At 45.0% G+C, this 25,227-nt stretch overlaps 1 protein-coding gene across 1 annotated transcript; it reads left to right on the forward strand.

The window, feature by feature from the left end:
• Positions 1 to 15,152, forward strand: LOC146196435 (fatty-acid amide hydrolase 2-A-like). Its single transcript, XM_084598193.1, has 7 exons — positions 1 to 292; positions 2,652 to 2,871; positions 5,539 to 5,748; positions 7,789 to 7,908; positions 8,297 to 8,451; positions 9,466 to 9,561; positions 13,857 to 15,152. Exons 1-7 carry the CDS (start codon positions 104 to 106, stop codon positions 14,442 to 14,444), a joined length of 1,578 nt encoding a protein of 525 aa, XP_084454319.1. The 5' UTR covers positions 1 to 103; the 3' UTR covers positions 14,445 to 15,152.
• Positions 15,153 to 25,227: the final 10,075 nt, after the last annotated feature.

The raw sequence follows: 25,227 nt of genomic DNA on the forward strand, positions 1-25,227 counted from the left end.
ACAGCCGTTATTTCTGCTTTGGGGCACACCGTTCACTCCTGCAGCAGCCTACGAACTAAACGCTTTTATGCAAACTTAAGTTGTTTCTCTGGTGTTCTGGACCATGATTTCCGTGTTGAAAACATGCAAGGTTGTGCTCGCGGAACTCATCGTTTACTTGTGGTGCAATGTTGCCAGGTTATTGTTCCACCTCTGGTTTTTCTGGCGAAGGCCTCAACCGCTACCGCCGGCAAAAGATGACATTCTGCTGCGGTCGGCAACATCGCTCGCTGCTGCAATCCGACATGGCGAGGTGAGGCGTTGCTTGCTTTTATTATCTGTTGCGATGACACAAATCTCCCGTGTTTCAGAAAACTTGATGAGGGAGTTATTGCCGTTGTGTCGAGAAAAGACAAAGGAAGTAAAACTGATTAAAAGGGGCCTATATATTAGAACTATAATTGCAAGATGGGTCACGAACAGGATCAGACTTTTATATGTTCAAATTAATTACGCTGAGAAGTTAATTTCGGTGTATGAGGTGGAATTTGAACGAAAGGTCTTGATTACGATGCGGGCACACGTTCCAGAGGCCTTGCAGACTTGTTGGTTCAAAGTGGATAGATGCGGACTTAGTGTATGTTTGTTGCTGAATTAGTGAGGTGTCTTAATACCATATACTGATGCGTACGTGGATAATTATAAATACAGCATATAGAAATTAGTTAAATATGTATAACTGCATTTAGATGACGTATTGTATTTGTATGACTGGGTTAATATGGCGTGCCCCATTGCGTTAACAACACAGCTTAAACGTATACGTTCACTTTTTATTCTGATTTCTACCTGAATCACACTCTTTTTATGGATAGCGTCTTTGCCACGTTTGGAAGACATTATTTAAAAGAATATTCATTCCTGTACTGGCCGATAAGCGCGCTATCTGAGTGCGCACACAGTTGGCACTTCTTAAACCCACCCGTGGCAGCACGTCTTTAAGGGCATTTACTTGCATGCGTTGAGATCATTATCAGTTGCCTTTTATTTGCAGCATATTACGACGCCGCCTCCTCTTCGTAGGCATTCAAGCAATACTTTGAGGAATACTGAGCCAAATATTCGAATCTAAAACCCATACATAGTGCTTAATACCAGGACACCGAAGAGCAAAAACCCTGCGACATGGAAATGTGAACGCACCAACCGAAGTAATCTGTGAATCCAGCAAAGGATAACGTTGGGCAGATGAGTTATTTGTTTTAGACTCTCTTTCCGTTATCATCATAAAAGCGTCATCTGAGGCCACCAATATCCTTTCAGAAGCTTGTATCTGAACATCCCGGTATCCAATATCTCAACAGAAAGTCCCTTTTAGAGGATGCCTCTACAACGCCAATTCGAAATACAAATGACTGGGATGTGGCTCCTTTTCAAGGCGATTAGAATGCAGGATGTTTGTACGGAAATAGAGCACCGTGCGAGCTGAGATCCTAAATAAAAATTTGTTTCTTGGTCACCTAGGTTTCGTTTCTACATTGAATTTAATGATCGTGTTGCTCGCATCAGGCGGCATCATTTCTTCGTGTCAGAGGATTGCTAGAAGCCCTGTTCCTTTCTTTAAACTGACTCCCCTTCAATTAAAACTGACGACAACTATATCTAGTTATTATTCACTATAGTAATAATTTTTGGCTCCTTTTGGGTGTGTTTAATATTTAGCCTGAAGCAGAAAAAAAAAGTCAATTATGGCTGCAAGATAGAGGTAACCACTTAATCAAAGTAAGGGAGAAGTCTTCATGCTGGGCCGGCAGCTTTCTCAGCCCAGAGAGCCGGGGACCCAAGCTCTTGTCCTAGTCGAGTTGAATAGATTGCGCTAGTCATCCAAGCTAGAGCTCCACAGCTGGGTATCCCACTGCTTTTCGCATAGGTCTTTGCTGCTAATGGTTCCATGTGGTTCTTTTCACCCCCACGCCAGTCGTGGTAGAGTGTTCATCAATGTTTCAGAATGGCATTCATGTTTGTAAGTTGAGAAATTCAAATTTAAAACTCGTTCCGCCCCTAATTTACAACTCGTGAGTGTCATGACGTCCCCACCTAGTTCCAGTAGCCGCTGTTAAGAACGCCAGTGCAGCTTAAGCTTTAATATATGCACACAAGATTAGGCGTCGACACGCACAGTTTACTTATGAAATCGGCAGACTTCCGGTGACACCAGAGTTTTGTTCTTTCGCCTTACATAGCTTAAGAAAGCGCCGTGTTTAGCGGAAGCGGCTTCTTTATCGGTATAATTCCGTAGTGTATCGATGCATGCCCATTTCTATTCGTCTCCAGTACAGATTTAAGGGCACGCTTCCCGTTTCATGACGTCTTTGGCCTAACGCTCAAAAATTAGGGGAAGAAAAAAACATGGCTCCGTACACAGCGCGATAGATGGCGTCGGATTATGTATCAAGCGCTATGAACTAGTGTTTGAGATGTATGCGCTTCTGAGCAGAGGGAGGCCCCACCGTGTTGAGAACAATGCACGTTCAATACATAAGCCACCCGTATTAGAAAGCTTAGTTACGAAGGCGTTCTTTCCGTCAGCGATGTTTTTTTACTTCCACGTGCTTTAGTCGTCCCATTCGCTACACGTAGCCAAACGATGCTCGGCGTCTACTCTTTCGCAGGTAAAAAGCGTCGATGTGGTCTCGGCTTACATCAAACGGATCCACGAGGTGCAGCCCATCATAAACGCTGTCGTCGACGAGCGTTTCGAGGAGGCCCTCCGGGATGCTGAAGCGGTCGATCAGCTGGTCGCTTCTGGAACGACGAGTGCGCTGGAGCTCAGCCGGGAGAAACCGCTGCTGGGGGTACCATTCAGTGTGAAGGATTCCATCGCCGTTAAAGGTGCGGGAATTCGGTTCTGAGAAGTGTCTAATCAGGTGTCCCCTCTTATATCCTTCATCGTAACCATACTAAAATCATTTGTTAAGGTTTTAATGTTTTGTGAAGTTGATTGGATATGATATGCTTGAGAAAAAATTAATGACTTTAAACAACTCTGGAGGAAAAAGCTGCAAAGGGGCCTTGCATATTAAAGGTTTGAGACCATGCTTGCTTACGCTTCTGCATAGCCTGAGTCGCTTTGGGACGTTAAACCCCACAAAACAAACAACAGCTTCTAACATTGCATGGACATTGTCTGTCACCTGAGTGTACCAGAATCAGATAATAACAGTCATTATATGTAACTCCTTATGAAATGCGACATTAGGAGGTAGAAACACTATGCAATGATCAGTACAGTGTCTAGCACGGCGGTATAGAATGCTCAAAATACGTGCATTGGACTGTACGGGCGACGCCTACAGATAACGTCTGGGTCGACATATAACATCTATCTGAGCATGCGTCGCCACACAGATGAAATTGCTTCCCTTTTTATCGTCACTTCTGTCTACAGCTGCGACCTCCAATGATCGCCGGCGAAGGTTGCGTACGCCGCATAACCAAAGCAGAGATTGCGCGCCTCGGCATACGTTGGCTTCGAGTTTCCAAGGGAGCTACCGAGACGCCATCGACGAATAGTTCAGAGGCCGCTTTTACTGAGGAATGGAACAGTGCAGAGACTTTGTGGCGGACTAGCTGATCGACTCAATGGCGTTCATGAAACCGCTCGTCGGTGGAGCGGTAGGGGTGCGCGTTTTCTTTTTTCGCGTGGAAGCTTATCGTTTTGCATCGAGGGCTCAGCTGACTAACCTTCCGAGAGTGCCTCCTTCCGGCGCGTCGAGTAAGCAGCCGTCCGTGTTTGTGTGCAGAAGTGCATCCGCTTCCGAAGGACGCCAGAGGAAAAAGAAAGATATATAAAAAAAGTGAATTAGTATAAATAAACTTTTATTGTCCAATAGAAGGGGCTCCTCCTCCCGTCTCTAAACCCCAGTGAGCGAGGCACTGCCCAGGTGCAGGCCAGGAGGTCTTTTTTGTCCTGATGGCATCTTCGGCCAATCGGACGAGAAAGAGCTGGAGCTCAGGACCCGGGCTTCGCTGTCGGGTCCCTGAGGTTTCCTTATTATCTATATTGCATCCTCTCCCGGGAGAATGAGAGTAGGTCCGTGAGGTTTATTATCTATGTTATACGCTTTCCCGTGAGAATGAGCGCATTCTGAAATTGTGATCAGGCGACTCTCTCATCTCGCATCCTATACACCGATCTGATCTTACGCCCGGTAAATTATTACCGGACGTGTAATCAATGAAGGAAGATTATCTCCGGCTCGACAGTATTTTTGGCATCATGGGATGCAAAGAAGGCATAATTATGTGTCACAAAGGTTAGCATGCCGTCAGCACAATGGTTGAAACGATATTTTTGTGTGTCATATCTTGGCGCGTGCACGTCTTTGCTTAACGGTTGCGGTTTCTCGGCAATGCTTAACCGCTGGTATGCGGCTCTGTCATGCATCTTTCTCGTCGGCCGGGCTTTGCGCACGACGCCTTTATCTGGCGATGTTGAACTCTCTAAACTAGCTGTCGAACAACATCGACCCCGCAAATCACACTCAAGTAAGGCCACAGAGGAGCGTAAGTATTAGTAGCATTGAAGCCGTCAGCTGATCTTACACCGACATGGTTGTTTTGCCTAGAAACCGGACTGGGGAATCCGGAACACACTGTTGTCGGCCGTAAATGAGGCTAAGTCTGTCTAAAATATTATTTTCTTTACGTATATTGTATATAAGCTCTTTACACTTTTCGTTGTTACATAAAGGCCCACATCAATTATTACACATTTTAGTGCTACTAACTTCTCAGAAAATGATTTTACTTGAAAATAAGCTTGTTTAAGGGCATTTGTTTAGATATAACAAGACAAAGCCAGTATTCGAGCATATCTTTTACTGTCTTATTGCCTCTTTCCGTAAAACCTTATGCGTGGCATCGTGATGACGGTCCCGTTGTCGTCATATGATACAAAATTTTGACGGCATCGCCGGCGCACTGTAATCGATTGTGGCTTCGTTATATTACCAGAACTTTTCCACCCTCATTCCAATCCTAAATTTCTGTCTGAAGACGATGGAAAGTCTCAGTAAAAAAAAAAAAAAAAAAAAAAAAAAGAAGTTTGAATCTAGTCCGACTTCACTTTCTAATTAAATAATCTTGTAGTTTTTCGGCTTTATGCTCAGAAAGCGACATTAAGAGATAGAAAGCGTGCAGAGTGGGTCAGAGAAATAACTCAAGTTACCGACATTCTAGTGGAAATTAAGAAAAAGAAATGGACATGGGCAGGACATGTAGTGCGAAGAGAGGATAACCGATGGTCGCTGAGGGTAACAAAATGGATTCCAAGGGAAGGAAAGCGTAGCAGGGGGCGGCAGAAAGTTAGGTGGGCGGATGAGATTAAGAAGTTCGCAGGGGTCAAGTGGATGCAGCTAGCACAGAACCGGGTTAAGTGGAGAAATATGGGAGAGGCCTTCGCCCTGCAGTGGGTATAATCAGGCTGGTGATGATGATGATGATGATGATGATGATGATGATGATGCTCAGAAAGGTGAGTGTAACTTTTGCCTCCAGGAATGCGGCATGACGCCGGATCGTTGATGTACCGTGGGCGACGCGCCGTGGAAGACGCACCCACCGTGGCACAGATGCGCACGGCCGGCGCCATTCCACTGGTGTTGACCAACGTGCCCGAGCTGTGCATGTGGTGCGACGCTCACAACCTAATGTACGGCACCACACTGAACCCGCACGACACGCGCCGGAGTCCTGGAGGAAGTAGCGGTGAGTTTGCTTGTCAAGAGACAAGAAGTGGAAGCTGTGACAAATTTCTCGTCTTGGGCTCCAAGATTACCCCGGAAGCAGACTGCAGCCATGAAATTACGAGACGCCTGCATCAGGGAAAGAGAGACATGGCTATAGCCTTGACGGCCTAGTAATGAGCAGAGACATTAGACTTGCCAACCAAGATCCGTATAACTCGTGCTATGGTCTTTCCGGTTGTGATGTATGGATGCGAGAGTTGGACTGTGAAGAAGGCTGACCGCCGAAGAATTGACGCGTTTGAATTGGGGTGCTGGCGAAGACTCTTGAGAGTTCCTTTGACTGCCAGAAGATAAAATCAGTCGATATTGTCGGCCATAAACCCTGACTGCTCATTTGAGGTGCAAATTTTAAAGTTAAAGCTCGGCTGCTTTGGTCATCTGATGAGAAGAGAGGAGTCGCTGGAGAAAGATTTGATGTTGGCAAAAGAGAAGGGGGTAGGCAGTGAACGCGGTGGCTAGATTGCAATCTCGAGGCGCTGCAGATGAAGTTATTTGATGTTAGGAAGATAGTGAGAGACCGGAAAGCGTGGCGTGATATGGTCCATAGGGTCACGAAGAGTCGAACATGACTGAACGACTGAACTGAACTTAATGTAATTATATGCCGCGGTAAAATCTCTTGATCGCTCATGTGGCGCAAATATCTTCGCGAAGAAGGTGATATTTTACAAGTAATTCTGTGTACAGTCTCAATCGTATGCCTTTCGCCGACTTTTCACGCTCCTATTCCGTGTGAATTACGCTGCAGTGGCTTTGCAAGACCGCAAAGTTTTAGATAGATGGTGTACTGAAGAAGGACGGTGCTCGGCTCCCGAAAGCAATGGCCCCTCTCCCGTCCATGATCTCCTCTACAGTCTATACAGAGTAAGAGACGGGGAGGGGAGATACAAAGTAGTGAGCGTGAGTAGCCCAGTTGGGTTTGTTTAAGGAAGCTTTCATAGATAGAGAATGGTTGCAGACGTTTATGTTATTTTTTTCCTCGCGTGTAGTGTTTTACATGTGAGCCCAATCTCAAGGGTTGTTTTAATCCCCGCTAACTCCAACGCTATTCATGCTTAGCGAAAAAATTAAATGCATTTGTACAAGTGATTCGACCAGAGAATCTGCGTGTCTTGAAATACGAAATGCCTAGACTGGCCGAGATAGTGGGAGAAGCCATGTAACCGTAAAGTATAACAGCGCACAGCTCACAGGCGTCAATTTTGAAATTGGGCCTTTGACCCATCTAAATACGTTCGGTCCTACTTGAACCACCGATAAGCTTAGAGGGATGTTCTGATGATTGCAGCAGCGAAACGGATGTAATCACGTAAAGAACGGGCAACAGAGAACTTGAATTCTCTTGTGCTGACTATTTACAAGTTTTTGATGTCATACTACCAGCGCCTTCGATTTTAGCCTAATGTACGCTTTCGCAGCCTTCTTGCGGTTCGTACAAAACATTTCTACACAAAAAACGTATTCCAGCCATAACATGGGTTACAGTGCCTTGCACCCCCAGAAGAAGGTGCTATGCAATATCAGCAGAATCACTGTCAGGAGCTGTAAATTTGAATGGCTACATTTGTGTATCCGTGGGGACAAGAATGCATGTCCAAAACTTGAAATTCGCTCTTTCGCAGATATGTCACAATGTTTACGTGGGACGAAGAGAATAGGAAAATGTGCGGTAGTGACTGATGGCAGCTATAGCGCCAAAAGGGAATGTGAATAATGAGCAATGCCTCCGTTCTTAACTGAGAATTTAAGGTGATGGATATGATTGGCTTTCTAAAGTTCATGCTTGAAGGAATAAAATTCCAGCACCATTGAGAAAAGAAAGTATGCTGCTAAGGGCTGGTAGCGTCTCGAAGTGATCACATCAGCATGTAGTAAATACCGCTACTTACGCGTCAGTACAATGAGATTTATGGGAGAACAAAAAACTTGGCCAAATTGTGACGAGGAAAACAACCCGCCAAGGAAGCTCTTTGTGTCTCTCATGCCACTAACAATGTAGGTGGCGAAGGCAGTCTACTGGCTTCAGCTGGCTCTCTGATAGGACTAGGCACTGACCTAGCCGGAAGCGTGCGAATACCGGCAGCCTACTGCGGGGTCTTCGGCCACAATCCAACCGCTGGTAAGTAGGTTGTCATCTCTGAAGGGTGTACTTTGTATACCTGCTCAGCTGCCTAAGTCTAGAGTGTGCCCTAATATTTCGTAACCGTTCGGATGGGGACCATATTATGGTACGCATTCGAACCATTAGCGACCATTATTTGCTGGTCATTGTTATAGCATACATTTAATAGTACCCGCTTAAAATTAAAACAAATAATACAATGTGTCCAGCAGACTTTGGAACAGCAGCAAGAAGCATGCACTTGCATCAGAAGCTCAATGTTAATCTAGTTATGGTAGTGAAATTAGTTAAAGGGATGTATTTCTACAAATTTATCCTCATCAGCGTCGCAAAGTTATAACCGGGTTCTGCCTGGGCTTTCTTTTTCGAATTCACATCGGTGCAGGAGTGGTACCAAACGCCGGCCTGATCCCAGACGTCGGAGAGAAGATGGGAGAGCACACTTGCGTTGGTCCCATGGCCAGGTTTTCAGAGGACTTGCCTCTAGTTCTCAAGGTTCTTGCAGGAAATGCAGCCGATCAGCTCGGGCTGAGCAAGAAGGTCTGTGTCCAACATAGGCAAAGCAGTAGAATCAGTAGCGAAGGAGAAGGAAGGAGGGTTAGGCAAGTTGGTATTGATTCATATTGAAAGCAACAGCGCCGAGAGGAAAGATGAACCGGAAGGATACGACACAGATGAACGCTGACTCGCAACTAATTGTTTATTAGGAAAGAAAATACATTTGGCGAGCATCCATGAGTGCATATGCGTTAAATATTTGCCTTTTAAATGGAAGCATTTCCCGGCTCACAGGTGGCGTGGGCACTATTTGGGAATAGGAGCTGCCGACAGACCTTGTTCGTCTTAAGCCTCTTATTACGCTGTAGCTTCCAACATGAATTAATAGCGAACGTGTATTACGCCGTCTCATTACTAAACTCATTCAGTTCGAGGATGCAATGGGTCGTTTATTGCCGCTAAGTGCAGGCGCCCGCTAATGTTTTCAGGTCTTGAATGACTCAACCTGCTGCCAAAAACGACATGGTGTGCTCATCCTCTCTCTGATCAACCTGCACTTCGACCCTTCATCGTTTGGCCGCTACTGAAAAATCGAGGAAATTAATATCCGCGTGGCTTAAGCTTGCTTTCCAGAACTGGCGCAGAAATGTTTCGTGCTCCCTGCCTCTGTAACGCCCTTTGGTGTCACTAGTAGCTACGGCTCCGCGCATTCACTGCGGTGGATTTGATATTGGCCCGCAACAGAGCATGCAGGTGAGACGGGTGGGTTTAAAAGTACCATTTTGTATACAGCGCGGGATGTCCTGTCGGCTCAGCACTGCTACGTGGTTCCTGGCCGCGCATAATTGAGTCGGGCAGAATGGCACTTTGGCATAAGAGATGCAATTTACATAACCAGCATACCGGGTCCCGAATGATGAGAGTGGTTTAACTGCTCTTCGTTTCTTCGTCGTTCTGATATACAGGAGAGTAAAAGAAGATTGGCTCATCATAAAGATTTCAGCTGAAAATCAAAATTTGCTGCATCCTTTGTACCGTTTGTGGTGATATGTGCAGGTGGAACTGAAGGCATTGGAGGTGTTCTTCACAGAGACAGAAGGAAGCCTTTATTTCAGCCGCGTCACGCCGGAGGCTCGTCAGTCTGTTATGAAGGTGAGTGTACCTGCCGGACATGGTCGGAATGTAGGTTGAATCTGCTTCAGGTAAATATATATATATATATATATATATATATATATATATATATATATATATATATATATATATTGTAAAAAAGATGAAGAAGAAACAACGCTGCGGCATCGCCATCACATCGCTGGTATCCGGCGCCCATCTCGCTCGCGCTGAAGCTGTGCCCTGCAGCTGGTATTCCGATCCTGCTGTGCCCGAAGTACTGCCAGCGCTAGACGTTCTAACCAACCATTAAATCCACATTTCAATATATATAAGTACTGCCAGCACTAGACGTTCCTACCAACCATTAAATCCACATTTCAATATATATCTATATATTGAAATGTGGATTTAATGGTTGGTTAGAACGTCTAGCGCTGGCAGTACTTCGGGCACAGCCGGATCGGAAGGCCAGCCATATACATATACATATATATATATATATATATATATATATATATATATATATATATATATATATATATATATATATATATTCTTTGTGGGACTATCTTTCGAGCATCCATACTCGCATATGCTGTAAATATTTCCTTTCTTGGACTGCGCTGCTCTTGTCTGGCTGTAGCCTCATAGTTGTAGTTATAATCGTTACAAAACAAGTACAGCTCCCCAAACAGCTTTTCTAGGTGTAGCTACGTCAGCTACGACATAACAACCATGGTTCGCCTCAAGTGCTTCGTTAATAACACCCCGAATGCAATCAGGGGGACATAGCGATACATCAACAAAAAAAGAAACGCGTGAAGTTTTTTTTCTTTTCGCTTCATGAACTCGAACATTCTGCACTTGACGTTTACTGGCTGAGAATCTGGAAGTTTGCTTGGAGTTGTGAGAGCTCTAATATTCCTCGGTTTGCGTGATGAAAAAGACTCAATACTTCACATGCTGTAGTCGGCTGTGTTCTGTGCTATTTTAACGGCGTTTTAAAGTTTGAAAAGGACTTAGGTTGTGAGGCACGCCACAATGGGTTACTCCGGACATTTGGACCACCTGACATCCTTTTACGAGCACTGACATCGTACAGTGAACGAGCAACTTGCTCTTCGTCTTGACTGAAATACGGCGGCCGTGAGCGGAGTCGAACCCGCGTCCTTGAGATTAGCAGTCGAGTGTCCTTACCACTGAGTTACCGCGGCGAGTTTTAGATGGTCTTATAGGAGCTGCAGCATGTGATGCGAATTGAAAGTGCAAATTGAAGTGCGAACTGAACGAATGAAAAAACCTCTTCTTAACCTTATTTTAGTATAACGCTGAGTTTTGCTATCTTCAAATATATGCAGATTTGTGAAACCTTTTCCTCAAAAATTTCTTTTGTGGTTCATTTGTTTTTAATGAACGCTTCAGTAATTCTGTCTCACGACTCGTAATATGCATCACCTAGAATTACGTTGCCATTTTATTTCTCATATAGCGCAAACGAGCAAAGCAAACAAAGCCCCTCACTCAACTTTCTGCACTCTTAACGTCCGCGGCTTCTCTCAAAGAATCCGCGTATAAGGCAACCTCGAAAACAGGGTTCGCATGGAAAGGAAAGAGTACTGACATCAGCATGACTCCTTTTTGTTCATGGTATGGTCTTAAAGGCCGATTCTTATGTTCTAACGCATGATTTAGGCACGGTATACGCGTGACATCGTACAGTCTGCATGGTGTTAAAACAGGCGACTGGGAAATTAAATTTGTTTTTCGAAAATTGGGCCCAATTTTTTTCTTATATCACAACGCATATTTATTTTATAGGCATATGAATTTCAGGAATTAGTTAGTTTTTGCAGCTGTGTATTGTAGTATTCTTAAGGGGTCCCAATTAGGTTAATGTTTATTGTGTCCTTTTGTTTCGGTCTGAGCCACAGATTTACCGTTACATGTGTGACACGAGTAAATAGTCATATGTTATTTCTACAGTGCTTAGCTAATAACCGTACGGACAGAAGAAAATTTCATGATTATTAAAAAAATAAATAATATAGATTATTAAAACATGGGATTTTTTAAAAATGCCAAATCGAGTTGATTTATAAAAGGTGGTCTGCCATTTCACGTTTCGACTTTTGAGCTAAGGTGAGCATGTGGTCTGTGCGCAACGTGTTCTGTGTGTGCATGGTAGCGATGAAACTGCTGCATTACGGTCCAGGTAAAGAAATATGCAACATTTTCGCTAAGAACATGCATGGCTGAAAGCGGAAAAATCTGCCTATCCTAGGTAGTGCCCTAAGCGGGCGATGGCAGTGAACAGTGATACCAGTGAGCTACGCTACGCGACAACGTACGACACCTGGCTGGAGCTTATCATTTGACAAACGCATATAAGTTACTAGTAAAACGATACCTGAAAATGCAGTCTTGTACTCAATAATAAAACGGAAGACCGCTCCGTGACTGCTGTGGCTTCAGCATTAATTTCCATTTTTGATTAAGTGTTGGACTTAGTCGATTGCTAGCTGGGTACGGTGGGCATGTGAAGGATATCTAATTTTTCTGTTAAAGTTGAATTTGCAAATTTACAACCATCGTAGTTGTCTTGGTGTATGAGAGGGAATAATTTTGGAAGGACGCTTTGGTAGTAGAAAATCATCATCATCATCAACATCATCATCATCATCATCATCATCAGCCTGATTATACCAACTGCAAGGCGAAGGCCTCTCCCATAATTCTCCACTTAACCCGGTTCTGTGCTAGCTGCATCCACTTGACCCCTGAGAACTTCTTAATCTCATCCGGCCACCTAACTTTCTGCCGCCCCCTGCTACGCTTTCCTTCCCTTGGAATCCAGTTTGTTACCCTCAGCGACCATCGGTTATCCTCTCTTCGCACTACATGTCCTGCCCATGTCCATTTCTTACGTATAAGGTATTTACTAAAGTAATCGCTAATAGAATCAGGACAACCTTAGACTGCAATCAAGCAAAGGATCAAGCAGGGTTTCGGAAACGGTACTCTACTATCGATCATATCCATACCATCAATCAGGTCATAGAAAAATGCTCGGAATATAACCAGACCTTAAACATAGCATTCTTTGATTACGAAAAAGCATCTGATTCAGTTGAAACCTCGGCGGTGATGCAGGCATCGCGAAATCAGGGGGTAGAAGAGCCGTACGTGAAAGTGCTGGAAGATATATATTGTGGCTGCACAGCAACCATAGTTCTGCACAAAGAAAGTAACAAAATTCCCATAAAGAAAGGTGTTAGGCAAGGAGACACAATCTCCCCAGTACTATTCACAGCTTGTTTAGAGGAAGTATTCAGAGACTTGGAATGGGAGCAGTTAGGGATAAGGGTAGATGGAGAATACCTCAGTAATCTGAGATTTGCTGATGACATTGCCTTGATAAGCAACTCGGGCGATGAACTGCAAATAATGATTGGTGTCCTAGACAGGAAAAGTAGAAAGGTAGGCTTGAAAATCAATATGCAGAAGACTAAGATAATGTTCAACAGCCTCGGGAAGGAACAGCAGTTTACATTAAGTAGCAAAAAACTGGAAGTAGTAGGCGAATATGTCTACTTAGGACAGGTAGTAACCGCAGATCCGGACCATGAAAAAGAAATAACAAGAAGAATAAGATTGGGATGGAGCGCATTTGGCAAGCACTCGCAGATTATGACTAGCAGCTTACCGGTATCGCTCAAGAGGAAAGTATACAACAGTTGCATCTTGCCTGTACTCACCTATGGAGCTGAAACGTGGAGGCTAACCAAGAGAGTTTTACTTAAGTTGAGGACAACCCAGAGGGCTATGGAACGAAAAATGGTAGGGGTAACATTAAGAGATAGAAAGCGTGCAGAGTGGGTCAGAGAAATAACTCAAGTTACCGACATTCTAGTAGAAATTAAGAAGTAGAAAATAGCTTCAAGTTATTCACGACTAGCTAACGCGAGCAGTACGGGACGCCCAGTGACTGGACATGACCTCCAGTGAGGAGCCTTCAGAGCGCACTCTGCACTGCGTGTTGCGGGATTCTCCTCATTCCCATATCGCAAAACCACAAACAGTCGCGCTGCTTGATGGCAGTAAACGAAAGTATAACGCTAAAGGTGTTCCTTTTCTCCTTGCGGGATGAATCGTATAATAAATGAGAAAAAAAAATGGACGTTTAATAAGATTGGTAGTCTACGATATGACTTAAATATGTGATTTGTTGGAGTGATTTAATGATTCTTAGCGTAGTGCACGCGCATGCCGAACTCCTGGCGAATATACCTCCTACAGCCACATTGTCTTTTGCTCGTTTTGTTTTCTCTTAGGTTGTACGGCGCCTCAAGGAAGTTGTAGGCTCGAAGATTTACCGTCTTCCCGTGCCGGAACTTCAAAACGCCATGCTTACGTTCTTCAAACTGTCCACCGCCAAAGACCCCGGCCTCTTCGCTCGAGTCGTCGGGCCCAGCGGCGTGAACGTTTTCGTCGACCTGCTTCGCATACTCGTGGGAGCCGGTCGACACACGTTGGCCGTCTTGGCTGCCTTCAAGATGAGGCCGGCATTCCGGTTCTCCTGCACCAAAGACGCAGAACAATTCCTCGCATCGCTCGACGCCATACGCGGTCGCCTTGAAGAGACGCTTGGTGACAACGGTGTTCTCATTCTACCAGCGGAACCAAGCACGGCTCCGTACCATAATCAAGACTTGCTTTTCTGCGATTCGGCATCGATGACAGCACTGTTTAGCGCTCTCAGGATGCCCGCGACGGTGTGTCCGGTTATGAAAGCGGCGAACGGACTGCCTCTGGCGGTTCAGGTCGTTGCGAAAAGGGGCAATGACCATCTCTGCCTGGCCGTGTCAAGGGAGATCGAGCATTACTTCGGTGGATGGATCCAGCCTGGAGTTCGAAACTGATCACAATGGCCATGCTTTAAACGTAGAGTTACTGGCATCAGCGGACTTTCTTAATGTCTTGAGATTAGCGAGGCAGAGTATCGCAGCTTCTTTTGCAACCGCTCAAGCACCATATGCAAAGCTTTCGAGAAAAATGTGTTAAAAATGCGTTTGATATCGCAAAACCCTATTAAGCATCTTTTGTCGATGTCAGCTCCAGCTACGTGCTGAAAAGTAGCAGGGCAGTCTTGCTTCAAACACTGTTTAATTCGGGGAAACCACTTGTTTCATTTTTTAACTTCGCTATTTCCCAGAAAGGCGATGTCGATAAGTGATTGGGCGCTGAAGCAATGGAAGCTCTTTTGTTCATATAAGGGAAGAGTGACGGAAGTGCTGCCCGTATCGAGCTTTTTTGCCCCCCCCCCCCTTATAATGATTAGTGGCCGAGCTAGGAGCGTGTACTGATGTGAATCCGCTAACATTTTTGTACGTGAAGTGTGGCCAAGACGCGCTGTTCACAAAGATGGAAAGGCTCGGAAGAAAACAGGAAACTTTAGAAAAAAAGCTGTTTTTTTTTCTGGTTTTATTTTCCGAGGCATGGACAACCGAAAAAAAACAACAAATTATGATTCCCTTAAAGAAACATGAAAATTTGTGCTAAGCGTGTGTGAAAATTGTACTAAAAATTTGTGTGTGAAATTTGTACTAAAACAATTGCAGATGCCGAAATGCTGAGTTGTTTTGTTTTTCCGTCTTCCGCTGAGTGTCGAAACGCGAGCATATGAAATGGTCTTGATTTGCTTATTTGTATTTCCAATAGAGTGCAACGAAAATCTAGTCAGGCTGAAGTCTCATTGGTGAGGAGGTTTAGTTCGAGCGCCGATACCGATCCACCCGCGGAGACGCCTGCCGATCAGCCCACCGACCACCGGTGCAGTAGCTGGCAGTTGTCGCGCGTCGTTGCGCCGTTGATAGTGCATCACGTTACTGTGATGTGACGTCACTACTATTCACTAATACTGATTTGCTTCATACGTAATTAATTAAATCATGCTAACGGTGTGTCTAGATCCGAAAGAAAATTTAACGCCTTTTTGAAGCTGAATTAAGATATATGTAAAAGGTCTGTTGTGCCCACATTATGACTGTGGGTGACCTCACATACAGAGAAAACTCTTAACATGCTTATATATTTTCAAAACTTGGAGTCCCAATCCTTTTAAAAGCGTGATAAAATCTGCATGCATACAAATCGAACTACAAGGCAAGAGGTTAGAATTAAACTCAACATGAAGAGATTAGAACAGTCTAAGAAGAAGCAAGCAGAAAACTATCGACCGGGCTAGAGCGCCTTGGTAGGTCAATGATCTAGTTAAAAATGCGATCAACTTTATTCTGTCTACCAAACATAAGAAAATGAACAGAACTGGCCGTTCACGTGCATGCATTTTATTCACTAGAACAAACTGAGAACACATGCAGAACAGCATTTTTTTTTTTGTCAGATAGCTTAAAGTTCTAACGGGAAATGCGGCAAACATTAAACTACGTAGATTATTGATAAAAGAAAAAAGGAGCCGTAGATACTAAAGGACAAGAGTATAGCTTAAAATGCAGAAATGTCGGATAGTTATTTATACATGGCATATTTGGAGATAAATAAGGCGAACATTGAACTGCTTGTTAACATTTGCACGAGAAAAATAAAAGCACGAAAAAGAGTAAGCGTATATAGAAACACACGATGAACATACAGAAATACTACCTGTAGATATGATTCCTTGTTTGATGTAAGGAAAAATGAAATAAACCTCAAAAAATATAAAATAACAACAGGAATATAAAAAGTACATTTGAATATAAATGTAGAAAGACTACACCACTACCATGAAGGAAAAAACACGGCAACGAGGTCACACCTTACTGCCCCATGATCGATTGCAGAGAAAAATTCAGATATAGATATAACTCCGCACATGATTTTGCCAGAAAAAGCAAATCCCAAGTGAAGTATTTACGAGACGGCAAAGCGAAGAAGGCGCTAAGGAAAGGGAAGCATGGAAACAAACACAGAACTTTGCCTTCCCGCACTACTACGAATTACTGCTCCTCATTTCCGGCGCCGCTCATCACACTAGCTTTATATTGGAACGAGTGCGCACAGTTCTGTAATCTATGTCCCGTGGGCCTATGCCTGCACTAGATGTGCACACAGACTAAATTTGCCCACATCTTCTGACACGCAATATATGAGGCTGCAACACACTTGGCAGCAATTTCCAAGAACCAACAAAGGTGTCATTTATCTTGTTATAAGTCTAAAAGCGGCCCACATTTGCACAAGCAGCACTCTGCTAAAAAAAAAAAATGTTTCATGTTTTAATGCAGCTACAATTCTTAATGCAAATAATTGATATTTTCAATATGCTGTTAGATTTCAGGAAAAAACTTTTTCTTTCATTGTTTTTTCCAACCTTCAGAATTTACGGAAATTTTACATCCCTACTGTACATAGACCATGGACCTACTGTTCTATATTTATGAGAGAAATTGAGGGGAGAATGTTATCCTATCGGCGCCTGTTTCCTTTTAGAATATCTAGTTGTACTATGCAATCAATGCAGCTACACTTCTTAATGCAAATAATTGATATTTTCAATATGCTGTTATATTTCAGGAAAAAACTTTTTTTTTTTTTTTCATTGTTTTTTCCAACCTTCAGAATTTACGGAAATTTTACATCCCTACTGTACATAGACCATGGACCTACTGTTCTATATTTATGAGAGAAATTGAGGGGAGAATGTTATCGGCGCCTGTTTCCTTTTAGAATATGTAGTTGTACTATGCAATCTTTTACAGGGGCTGACTATGGGCTACAAGGTAAGTTTTCTAAGTGTACAAACGGGGTGATGGAACTGAGGAAAATGAATTTTCTTGTCTTTGTCATATATGTTATCCACAATCAGTAGCAGTAGTATGGGCTTGTTGATCTTGCCTATATAAATGCGTTGTTATGCTCGTTTTGTGAGATTAAAACGCGCGTTGGACCTTACAACTGGAGACGTTTATAAAAGAAAGCAGCCACAACAATATGGGCATGCAGAAAGCATGTTGTGACGCCAGCACCGAGTTGTGACGCCAGCACCGACGATAATACAGCCTAAACTTAGAGCTCCCGCTGAAGCTTCACAGGCTACACTCGTCTTGTACTGCGAGCTCCACTTCTGTCTGTATGCATAAATAGCTACGCAAAATTTTTCTAGCTATGTCGTTTCCACTAAAGTCCAAGATATGAGGTCGATCTATTGGGCAATCCTTTACCTGAAAGTCATTGCAGATGTTCCATCAGAGGTCATGAAAGAACCTGTCTGAGCCCCTCGTGGAATGTTCTTGGTTCCCTAGTCGTCGATTTCACTGTTTTTGCTTGTAGCTCGACCTTGAAACCCGAGCCTCGAACCGAAAGCGAAATAAAACTCGACATGCTGGTGCATACACTTCGCATTTGACGAATTAGTGAAGTCGGCTGCAGTTTCCTTTTCCTAGATTTGGGGTGAAATTTGGAAGTGCGGCGATTACTGGGTTTAGATGCACAAAACGTATCTTTTGTGGTGGTGGTATAAAACTTAAGTACGCAGTGGGTTGGACATGGCAACTAAGAAAAATAAACACATTTCTCCCTTGTCACAAGCTCGTACTCCGAGATCCTGTCCCAGATGACGTTATTCTCTGTCTCATGAAGCTTGGAGGTTCTTGTAAGGCTGCTGCTTTTGTCTAGGGTAAAGAGAATTGTACCCCACACTTGGAGCATGCAGTGGGACACATCCGAAGGAATGCGCTCTCATCACATGACTAGTTTGTTTTCTGCTGGAGTTTCGTTGCACCCACGACGAGCCAACAGCAGGGCATCTCGGGTTTGCGCGCACTTTGCATCGAATCCAGAAGTACTACTGGCAGGTGGCCACGACAGCCTCCCGACGTTGCCCATTACGTGAAAACGTGCCGTGAGTGCCAGCGATGCAAGACGCCACCGATCAGACCAGAAAGGCCACTGAACCCGATACCGCTCCCAACCATGCCCTTTACACAAATTGGGATGAATCTCCTCCGCCCCTTTACATCTTCATCTGCGGTTAACAAGTGGATAATCGTGGCTACCGACTACCTTACCTGCTACGCCGAAGCAAAAGCACTGCCCAATGGCACTGCGGCAGAAGTCGCGAAGTGTTTTGTCGAACAAATTCTTTTGCGATACGCCGCCCCCGCAGTTCTCATCACGGACAGGGGAACGGCATTTACAGCGAAGCTGACGCAAGTCATCCTGGAATACAGTCATACAAGCCATCGACGAACTACTGCGTACCATCCCCAAACAAATGGACTTACGGAGCGTCTCAAAAAAACTGTTGCGGGTATGATTGCAGTATACGTCGACGCCAAACACAAGACAAAGGACTCCATACCCTACGTCATCTTCGCCTATAATACCGCCGTCCAGGAGACAACCAGGTCGACCCCGTTCAGCCTTGGGTACGACAGGGAGCCCACGACGACGCTCGACACAATGATGCAACACGTAACTCGCTGCCTAGCTTCAACGTGCAGAGGAAGCCCGAGGACTCGCCCAAATGCGCATTAAAGATCAGCAACAAACCAACGCCCAACAATACAACTTACGACGACGCAAAGCTGAGTACAAGCCGGGAGATCAAGCCTGGGCTTGGACGCCGATTCGCCGCCGCGGACTGAGCGATAAAATTTCACGCTGATACTTCGGCCCGTGCAAGGTGCTTCGCCGTCTAGGACAATTGAACTACGATGTCATTCCCGATGGCGCGGCAGCATCGCAGCGGCGCCGAGTTCATCCAGTAATTGTGCATGTTGTACGCCTAAGCCATATTACGCGCGCTAAAGGCTAGTCATGCTTGCTTTGCAATGTTTATGTTAATTCATGACTGTTTATTTCGAAACATCGAAGCGATATTTTTTAAAGGGGGAGTAATGCCGCGAACTGTTTAAGTCTATTTGTTCTTGTTCGACAGCCGCTGGCATGAGACCTTATCATTGTGATTCTGGCGCGCTTATCAATTCTGTATTCCTTGTTTGTTCATGCTCGTTGTCGCGATACGACGCGTTATCGTTTTCTGTGTCGTGAACGATGCGTCGGGACGTATCTCGAAGATTCCAGCCGCTCGTGCGTGTTTCTACAATGTTCCAGGTCATGCTAGTACTGTTTGCGGCTTTATCTAGATCTTTCGTCGTCGCTTTTAAATTCAGTGCTGACAAGTGAAACGGGCATTCTTATTTCGACGATCGACGAGCGCGTTTGTTGCTATCGCCGCAATCGAGTTGCTTAGTTCTTTTGCGGGCGCAAGTCAGCCCTATAAAGAGTTAATTTAAGTAACGTCATGCCTGTGTCATCTTTTGGTGTGTATGGCCTTGTCACCACTAAGTGACAGTATATTTAATGAGCTTTATTATATTGCGACCGCGCTTTTTTGGACTAGGTCAAGATAGCCGCTTGCAGGTCCTGGCTCGATTAGCTGGTGTTCGCGTCTCGAGCCAGCACCAGGCCATCTTTGAAATCACCCCCCCAGTAGAAGAGGGAGCCATTCTCGCGACTTAAGGGGACAACAATATGTCTGAGGTGTAGCAGGGTTTTAACAAAGAGACTTGGTCAGTCTCAGGCCCTCGTCGTCGAAGGTCTGACAAATGCGTGAAGGGCTTAGCGATGTAGTTGACGGGTGAGGTGCGCTCAAGGACGTGGTAGGGCGCTTGTAATTCGCAACAACTTGGATGAGAAGCCAGGTGACGTAGAAAACGCACGTAGCCAAACACGGGCTTGCGGAAGAAAGCTGTCGGTGGCGTGAGTGGCGTCAAGACGATTTTTCTGTAGCCCTGGTCGGAAGACGTGAACGAATGGCCGAGCTTCATACACTCCTCGGCATATCTAGAGGCTGTTTTATATACGATAGTGGCTTCAGAAGAATCGGGCCGGTAAGGAGTTATGGTGGCGAGTAGTGAAGATGGCTCACGTCCATACAATAGAAAAAATGGCGAGAATCCGGTAGTGATCTGCGTAGCGGTGTTGTATACGTACGTGACGAAGTGTAGCAATGTGTTCCAGTTAGAATCGTCGGCGGCCTCGTACATTGAAAACATGTCGCCTAGTGTTCGATTGAATCTTTGGGTCAGGCTATTAGTCTGCGGGTGGTAGGCAGTAGCATTGCGATGAGGGATGTTATATTGCTGCAAAAGAGATGAAACATCTCGAGATAAAAATACACGACCACGGTCGCTCAGAAGATCCTGCTGGGCTTCGTGACGAAGGGTGAAGTGATGTAAGATGAAGGTGGCAACATCGCGTGCCGTAGCAGCAGGTAGAGAGGCGGTTTCGGCGCAGCGGGTGTGATGGTCTGTAGAGATCAACTCTTACTCAGTGGAAAAGCCTGGATGGGCAAAGGAGAGGCTGCATGGGGCCGGTCGAATGGTGATGACCAGTTTTCGGCGTTGACAACCAAGGCATGAGGAGTGGACGAATTTGCAGGCGGAGGTGTACATTCCGTGTCAGTACTAAAGCAGGCGAGGCCAAGTATACGTTTTGAATGCTCCAGCTTGAACCGCTATCGGCTCAGTGTGAAATGAAGCGCAGATTTCTGATTGTAACTGTCAAGGAATGACAAGCCGCTATTGGCGGTCGGAAGAGAGATAATTGCGGCGATATAAGAGGCCGTCAACAAATGTAAAGTGAGCAGCCTGGCGACAAACTGCACGAGGCGTCGAAATTGTCGAAGGCTGCGGTAGGAAAGCGAGAAAGGATGCGATCCAGGGATCTGTGGGATGCTCGACTGCCATGTTGGCCTAAGGCAAGGAACTGCAGTCGATGGGGGAATCGCAAACTCTTTCAGGGGGTGAGCGGAGAGCGAGACAGTGCGTCGGCGTCGCTATGCTTCCTTCCAGATCGATACACGAGACGAATATCATATTCTTGAAGCCGTAAGGCCCAGCGAGCGAAGCGGCCAGTGGGATGTTTAAAGGATGACAGCCAAAAGGATGACAGCCAACACAGGGAATGGCGGCCCGTAGCGACTGCGAATGGTCGGCCGTACACATAAAGGCGGAATTTCCCTATCACCCCAACTATGGCTAGGCACCCCTTCTCTGTAAGTGAGTAGTTCAGCTCCGGCGTTGTCAAGGTGCGGCTCGCGTAGGCGACAACATAGGCAACACACCCCGGTTTACGTTGCGCTAGAATAGCACCGATACCATGTGTCGATGACATCAGTGTAGATCTCAGTTGGAGAATCAAGGTCAAAATGCCGCAATATGGGCGGTGAGGTAAGCAGTCGGCGCAGTGTGCTGAATGCTTCGTCACATGTAGAGCACCAGTCGGAGAGGTCGTTGCTTTTTCGAAGGAGGGTTCTCAAGGGTGTGATATTGGAAGCAAAATTGCGGATGAAGCATCGGAAATAAGAGCAGAGGTCGATGAAACTTCGTTCATCGTGGATAGTTTTGGGAGCACAGTGACAGCACGAAATTTAGCTAGGTCGGGGAGCACACCGTCTATAGAAACGACATCACTTAAAATTGTCGATTGGCGTGCGGCAAAGTGACATTCCTTTTGGGTTTAGAAAAAGTTTTATTAGACATTAGACATTCACATTAGACATTCACATGAGCAGCGACAGATGACCAGGACAGGAAATGCTCATGATGCACATGATTGAAACATGTGTAGGCATGCATTGCTGCAGCTGGCCTCCAAATATAGTTGGAGGCAAGCTGCAGTAATGCAGGCCTACATATGTTTCAATTAAGTGAGATGCGTTGAGAAATCCGGCGAGGAAACATCAGTGTTGTCCAGGTAGCACAAGCAGGTCTTCCACTTGCGGCCGCTCAATATATGGTGCCCTTTATGCGCTTGAACGCGGCAAGTGCATTACACAGTCAAAACGGCATGACGTTAAATTCGCACAGTCCGTTTGGAGTCACGAAAGCTGTCTTAGCACAGTCAACATCGGCCAGCTGAACTTTCCAGTACTCTGAACGGAGGTATAAAGATAAGAAAATTCGGCGCCTTGCAAACAGTCAAGGGCGTCGTCAATTCAGGGCTATAAATAGACGTCCTTATGGGTGATGTTCAAGCTTTGATAGTCAACACAAAAGGTGATGGAGCAGTCTTTTGTGATGACAAGAAAGAGGGGAATGTCCAAGGACTGTGCGAAGGTTGAATGACACCACTTTTAAGCATGTCGGCCCCTTACTCGTCAATGATTTGACGTTCGGTCGCGGAAACGCGATAAGGTCATTTGCGCAGGGGCGAATGGGTACCGGTGTCGATCCGATGGGTAACAACAGATGTGCGGCTCAAAATCAAAAGAAAAAAACCCACAGAATTTTCACTTCAGCAGAGGAGTCCACCTTACGTAGCTATATTGTCGTTAACAGGATCATGCACTGGTCTCATGGTGTATCCCTCGGAAAACTCGTCATCTGCATCTTTTTATCATCTCCCCTCGCTCTTCTTTCCGCGCTGAGTTCTGTAAATTCGCCGCAGTTCGAGGTACAATTTCCAGCGCATCACGTACAGAGCACCCGTAACGCGGACATGCCATGGAGCACAGACCCTGCCTCCATCTCCTGGCCACCTTGGCATTGGGGCGCCCGCTGACAGAAGATTGCAATGGCAAACTTTAATGTCGGAGGTAAGAGGTAGAGGTACAAACGAATTGAAGTTGATCAGACTCGGTGTGTGCCTTTTCATCTTGGCTTATGTCGAATCGTGTCGTTTTGCAGTGGTGCAACAAACAGAAGAGAATGAGAGAGAGACGACGGGACAATAGATATATAAGGCCGTGTTTTGTTCTGCCCTAAAATAGTGGTCCATTGCAGTTGGCAGCACTTAGATACACGGACAATTAAAGGACAGAAAAAGAAAAGACGACGACACAGGCGCTGTCATCCACACTTCATCAGCACAAGTTATCTAGCCCCATAGCTTGTCTTATTAAAATAGCGGGGCAGCTAATTGGCTTGAAGCTTGTTCGTCGTACGTCTAATGAAAACGTACACCATTCTGTTTGGAATAGTTACAATTTATCGATAATGGAGATCAACACCCATTCTAGTTTTACAAAGCTTCTAGAGAATGCTTTTTGTAACGTTGATTTTACGCTCGATGACAGCAACCATTCGCTATGTTTGTGCTAGCTTTCACTATAATACAAAAGTCACTATCGCAGGCGCCGAATTATCGCCTTTCTACATTGCTGTTTTCGTTAACAACTGGACATGGTCAAAATAACCACCGAACAACCATGGTTCACCCCTGTCTTGCAGCGCTCTTTGCACTGCTTTGTCACCATATAAAGTAAAAAGTGAGCGCTGCCATTGTAACTTAGTCTTCCCTGTTGTACACTATGCAAACTTATTTGTAGATAACGTGTACCAATCACTTCTTGTTTCATCACATTTAGAAAGATTTTGGTCTTGGACAGTCTCATGAGGGGTATGCACCATCAAAGATGAATTGATAGGACCGACGCGGTTGAAGAGAGAGGAAGGGGGTCTAACACATGAATGAGAAAGCTATTTCTTTTTGTTTTTGCTTTTTAGGTTTAACATCCAATATCCACTCGGACTTTGAGGGACAACGCGGTGGAGCTAGGGCACGGGAAACTGCGACCACCTGGTGTTCTTTAACGCACTCTGATATCGCACAGTGCAAATGCGCACCCTTTTCGGCTCCACTGGAAAGGTAAAAGTTTATTCGACAAAACCATGGTAGTCTCAGTTGTTTTAATGATTCATTGAAAGACTGAGTACTGAAGGTAGAAGCGCCCTTTTCGCAAGGTGCGTTTGCGAGCTGCAACCGAATATAACTACTGGGCGTGTTTGTCGCTTCAAAACTGCTTTGACACCGGCATGTTGATCGCATTTGTGACAAAGCTTGAAAAGGTAAGGATCTTGCGCCATAATACCAGGATGTATCCACAAATTTCAAGCGATTAAATATGTAAAGCTTGCATTATGTCTCTCCTCGAATATGCTTGTACTGTATGAAACCCGCTGACCCCTGTTAATAAATGTATATTACAAAGGATCCCGAACTTGGCTGGGTCCTATATTTCAAGTAGTTATAGTAAACAAGCCAGTCCGGCCCTGAGCGAATTCTTACTAAGTGTTCTATTCCGCTCATCTCGCTGATTGTTCAATTCTCTTAGTCTTCAGCGTTTTCATGATTCTTTGAACTCTTTCCATGAATCATTCCTGCACATCGCGATGGAAGAATGGAACAGTCTTCTCTGGGGCATTGTTGCAGAACCTAATCCTTCCCAATTAAGGCAGCTATAAACTGATCATTTCAACCTTAAAAAGCCATTTTTTTCCACGCTCCTCTCCCAGCCATCCGATCAGCTTGAAGTGTTGCATCGCCTCCGTAGCTCCAGATTTTTTTTTTTTTTTGCAACTCACACTGAGTGTAGCTCTTGTAGGCATAGTTTGATTTTATTGCTTTGGTGGCTCCATATTTTTTTTACATTTTTGTAAACCCCAGACATTTCATATTCAATTTGTGGTTCTTATTCAATTTTGTTTGTTTATTTGCTTATGCATGACACTATATTCATACCGCTGACTCCCCCTCTAGCTTTATGTAAATTCACTGATGGGACCTTAGAGTGATCAGAAAACGATGATGATGATGACAGTATTCTGCGTAAAACGGGAATTCGAGTGGTTTGCTTTGGCTGGCAAAGTTGAACGCCCCAACAAGGCTCAAGCTGTTACGGAGGCCGCAGAGGAG

The sequence above is a fragment of the Amblyomma maculatum genome, chromosome 3 (genome assembly GCF_055883805.1).
Source record: "Amblyomma maculatum isolate TAMU_Amacu chromosome 3, ASM5588380v1, whole genome shotgun sequence".
Taxonomy (NCBI): Eukaryota; Metazoa; Arthropoda; class Arachnida; order Ixodida; family Ixodidae; genus Amblyomma; species Amblyomma maculatum.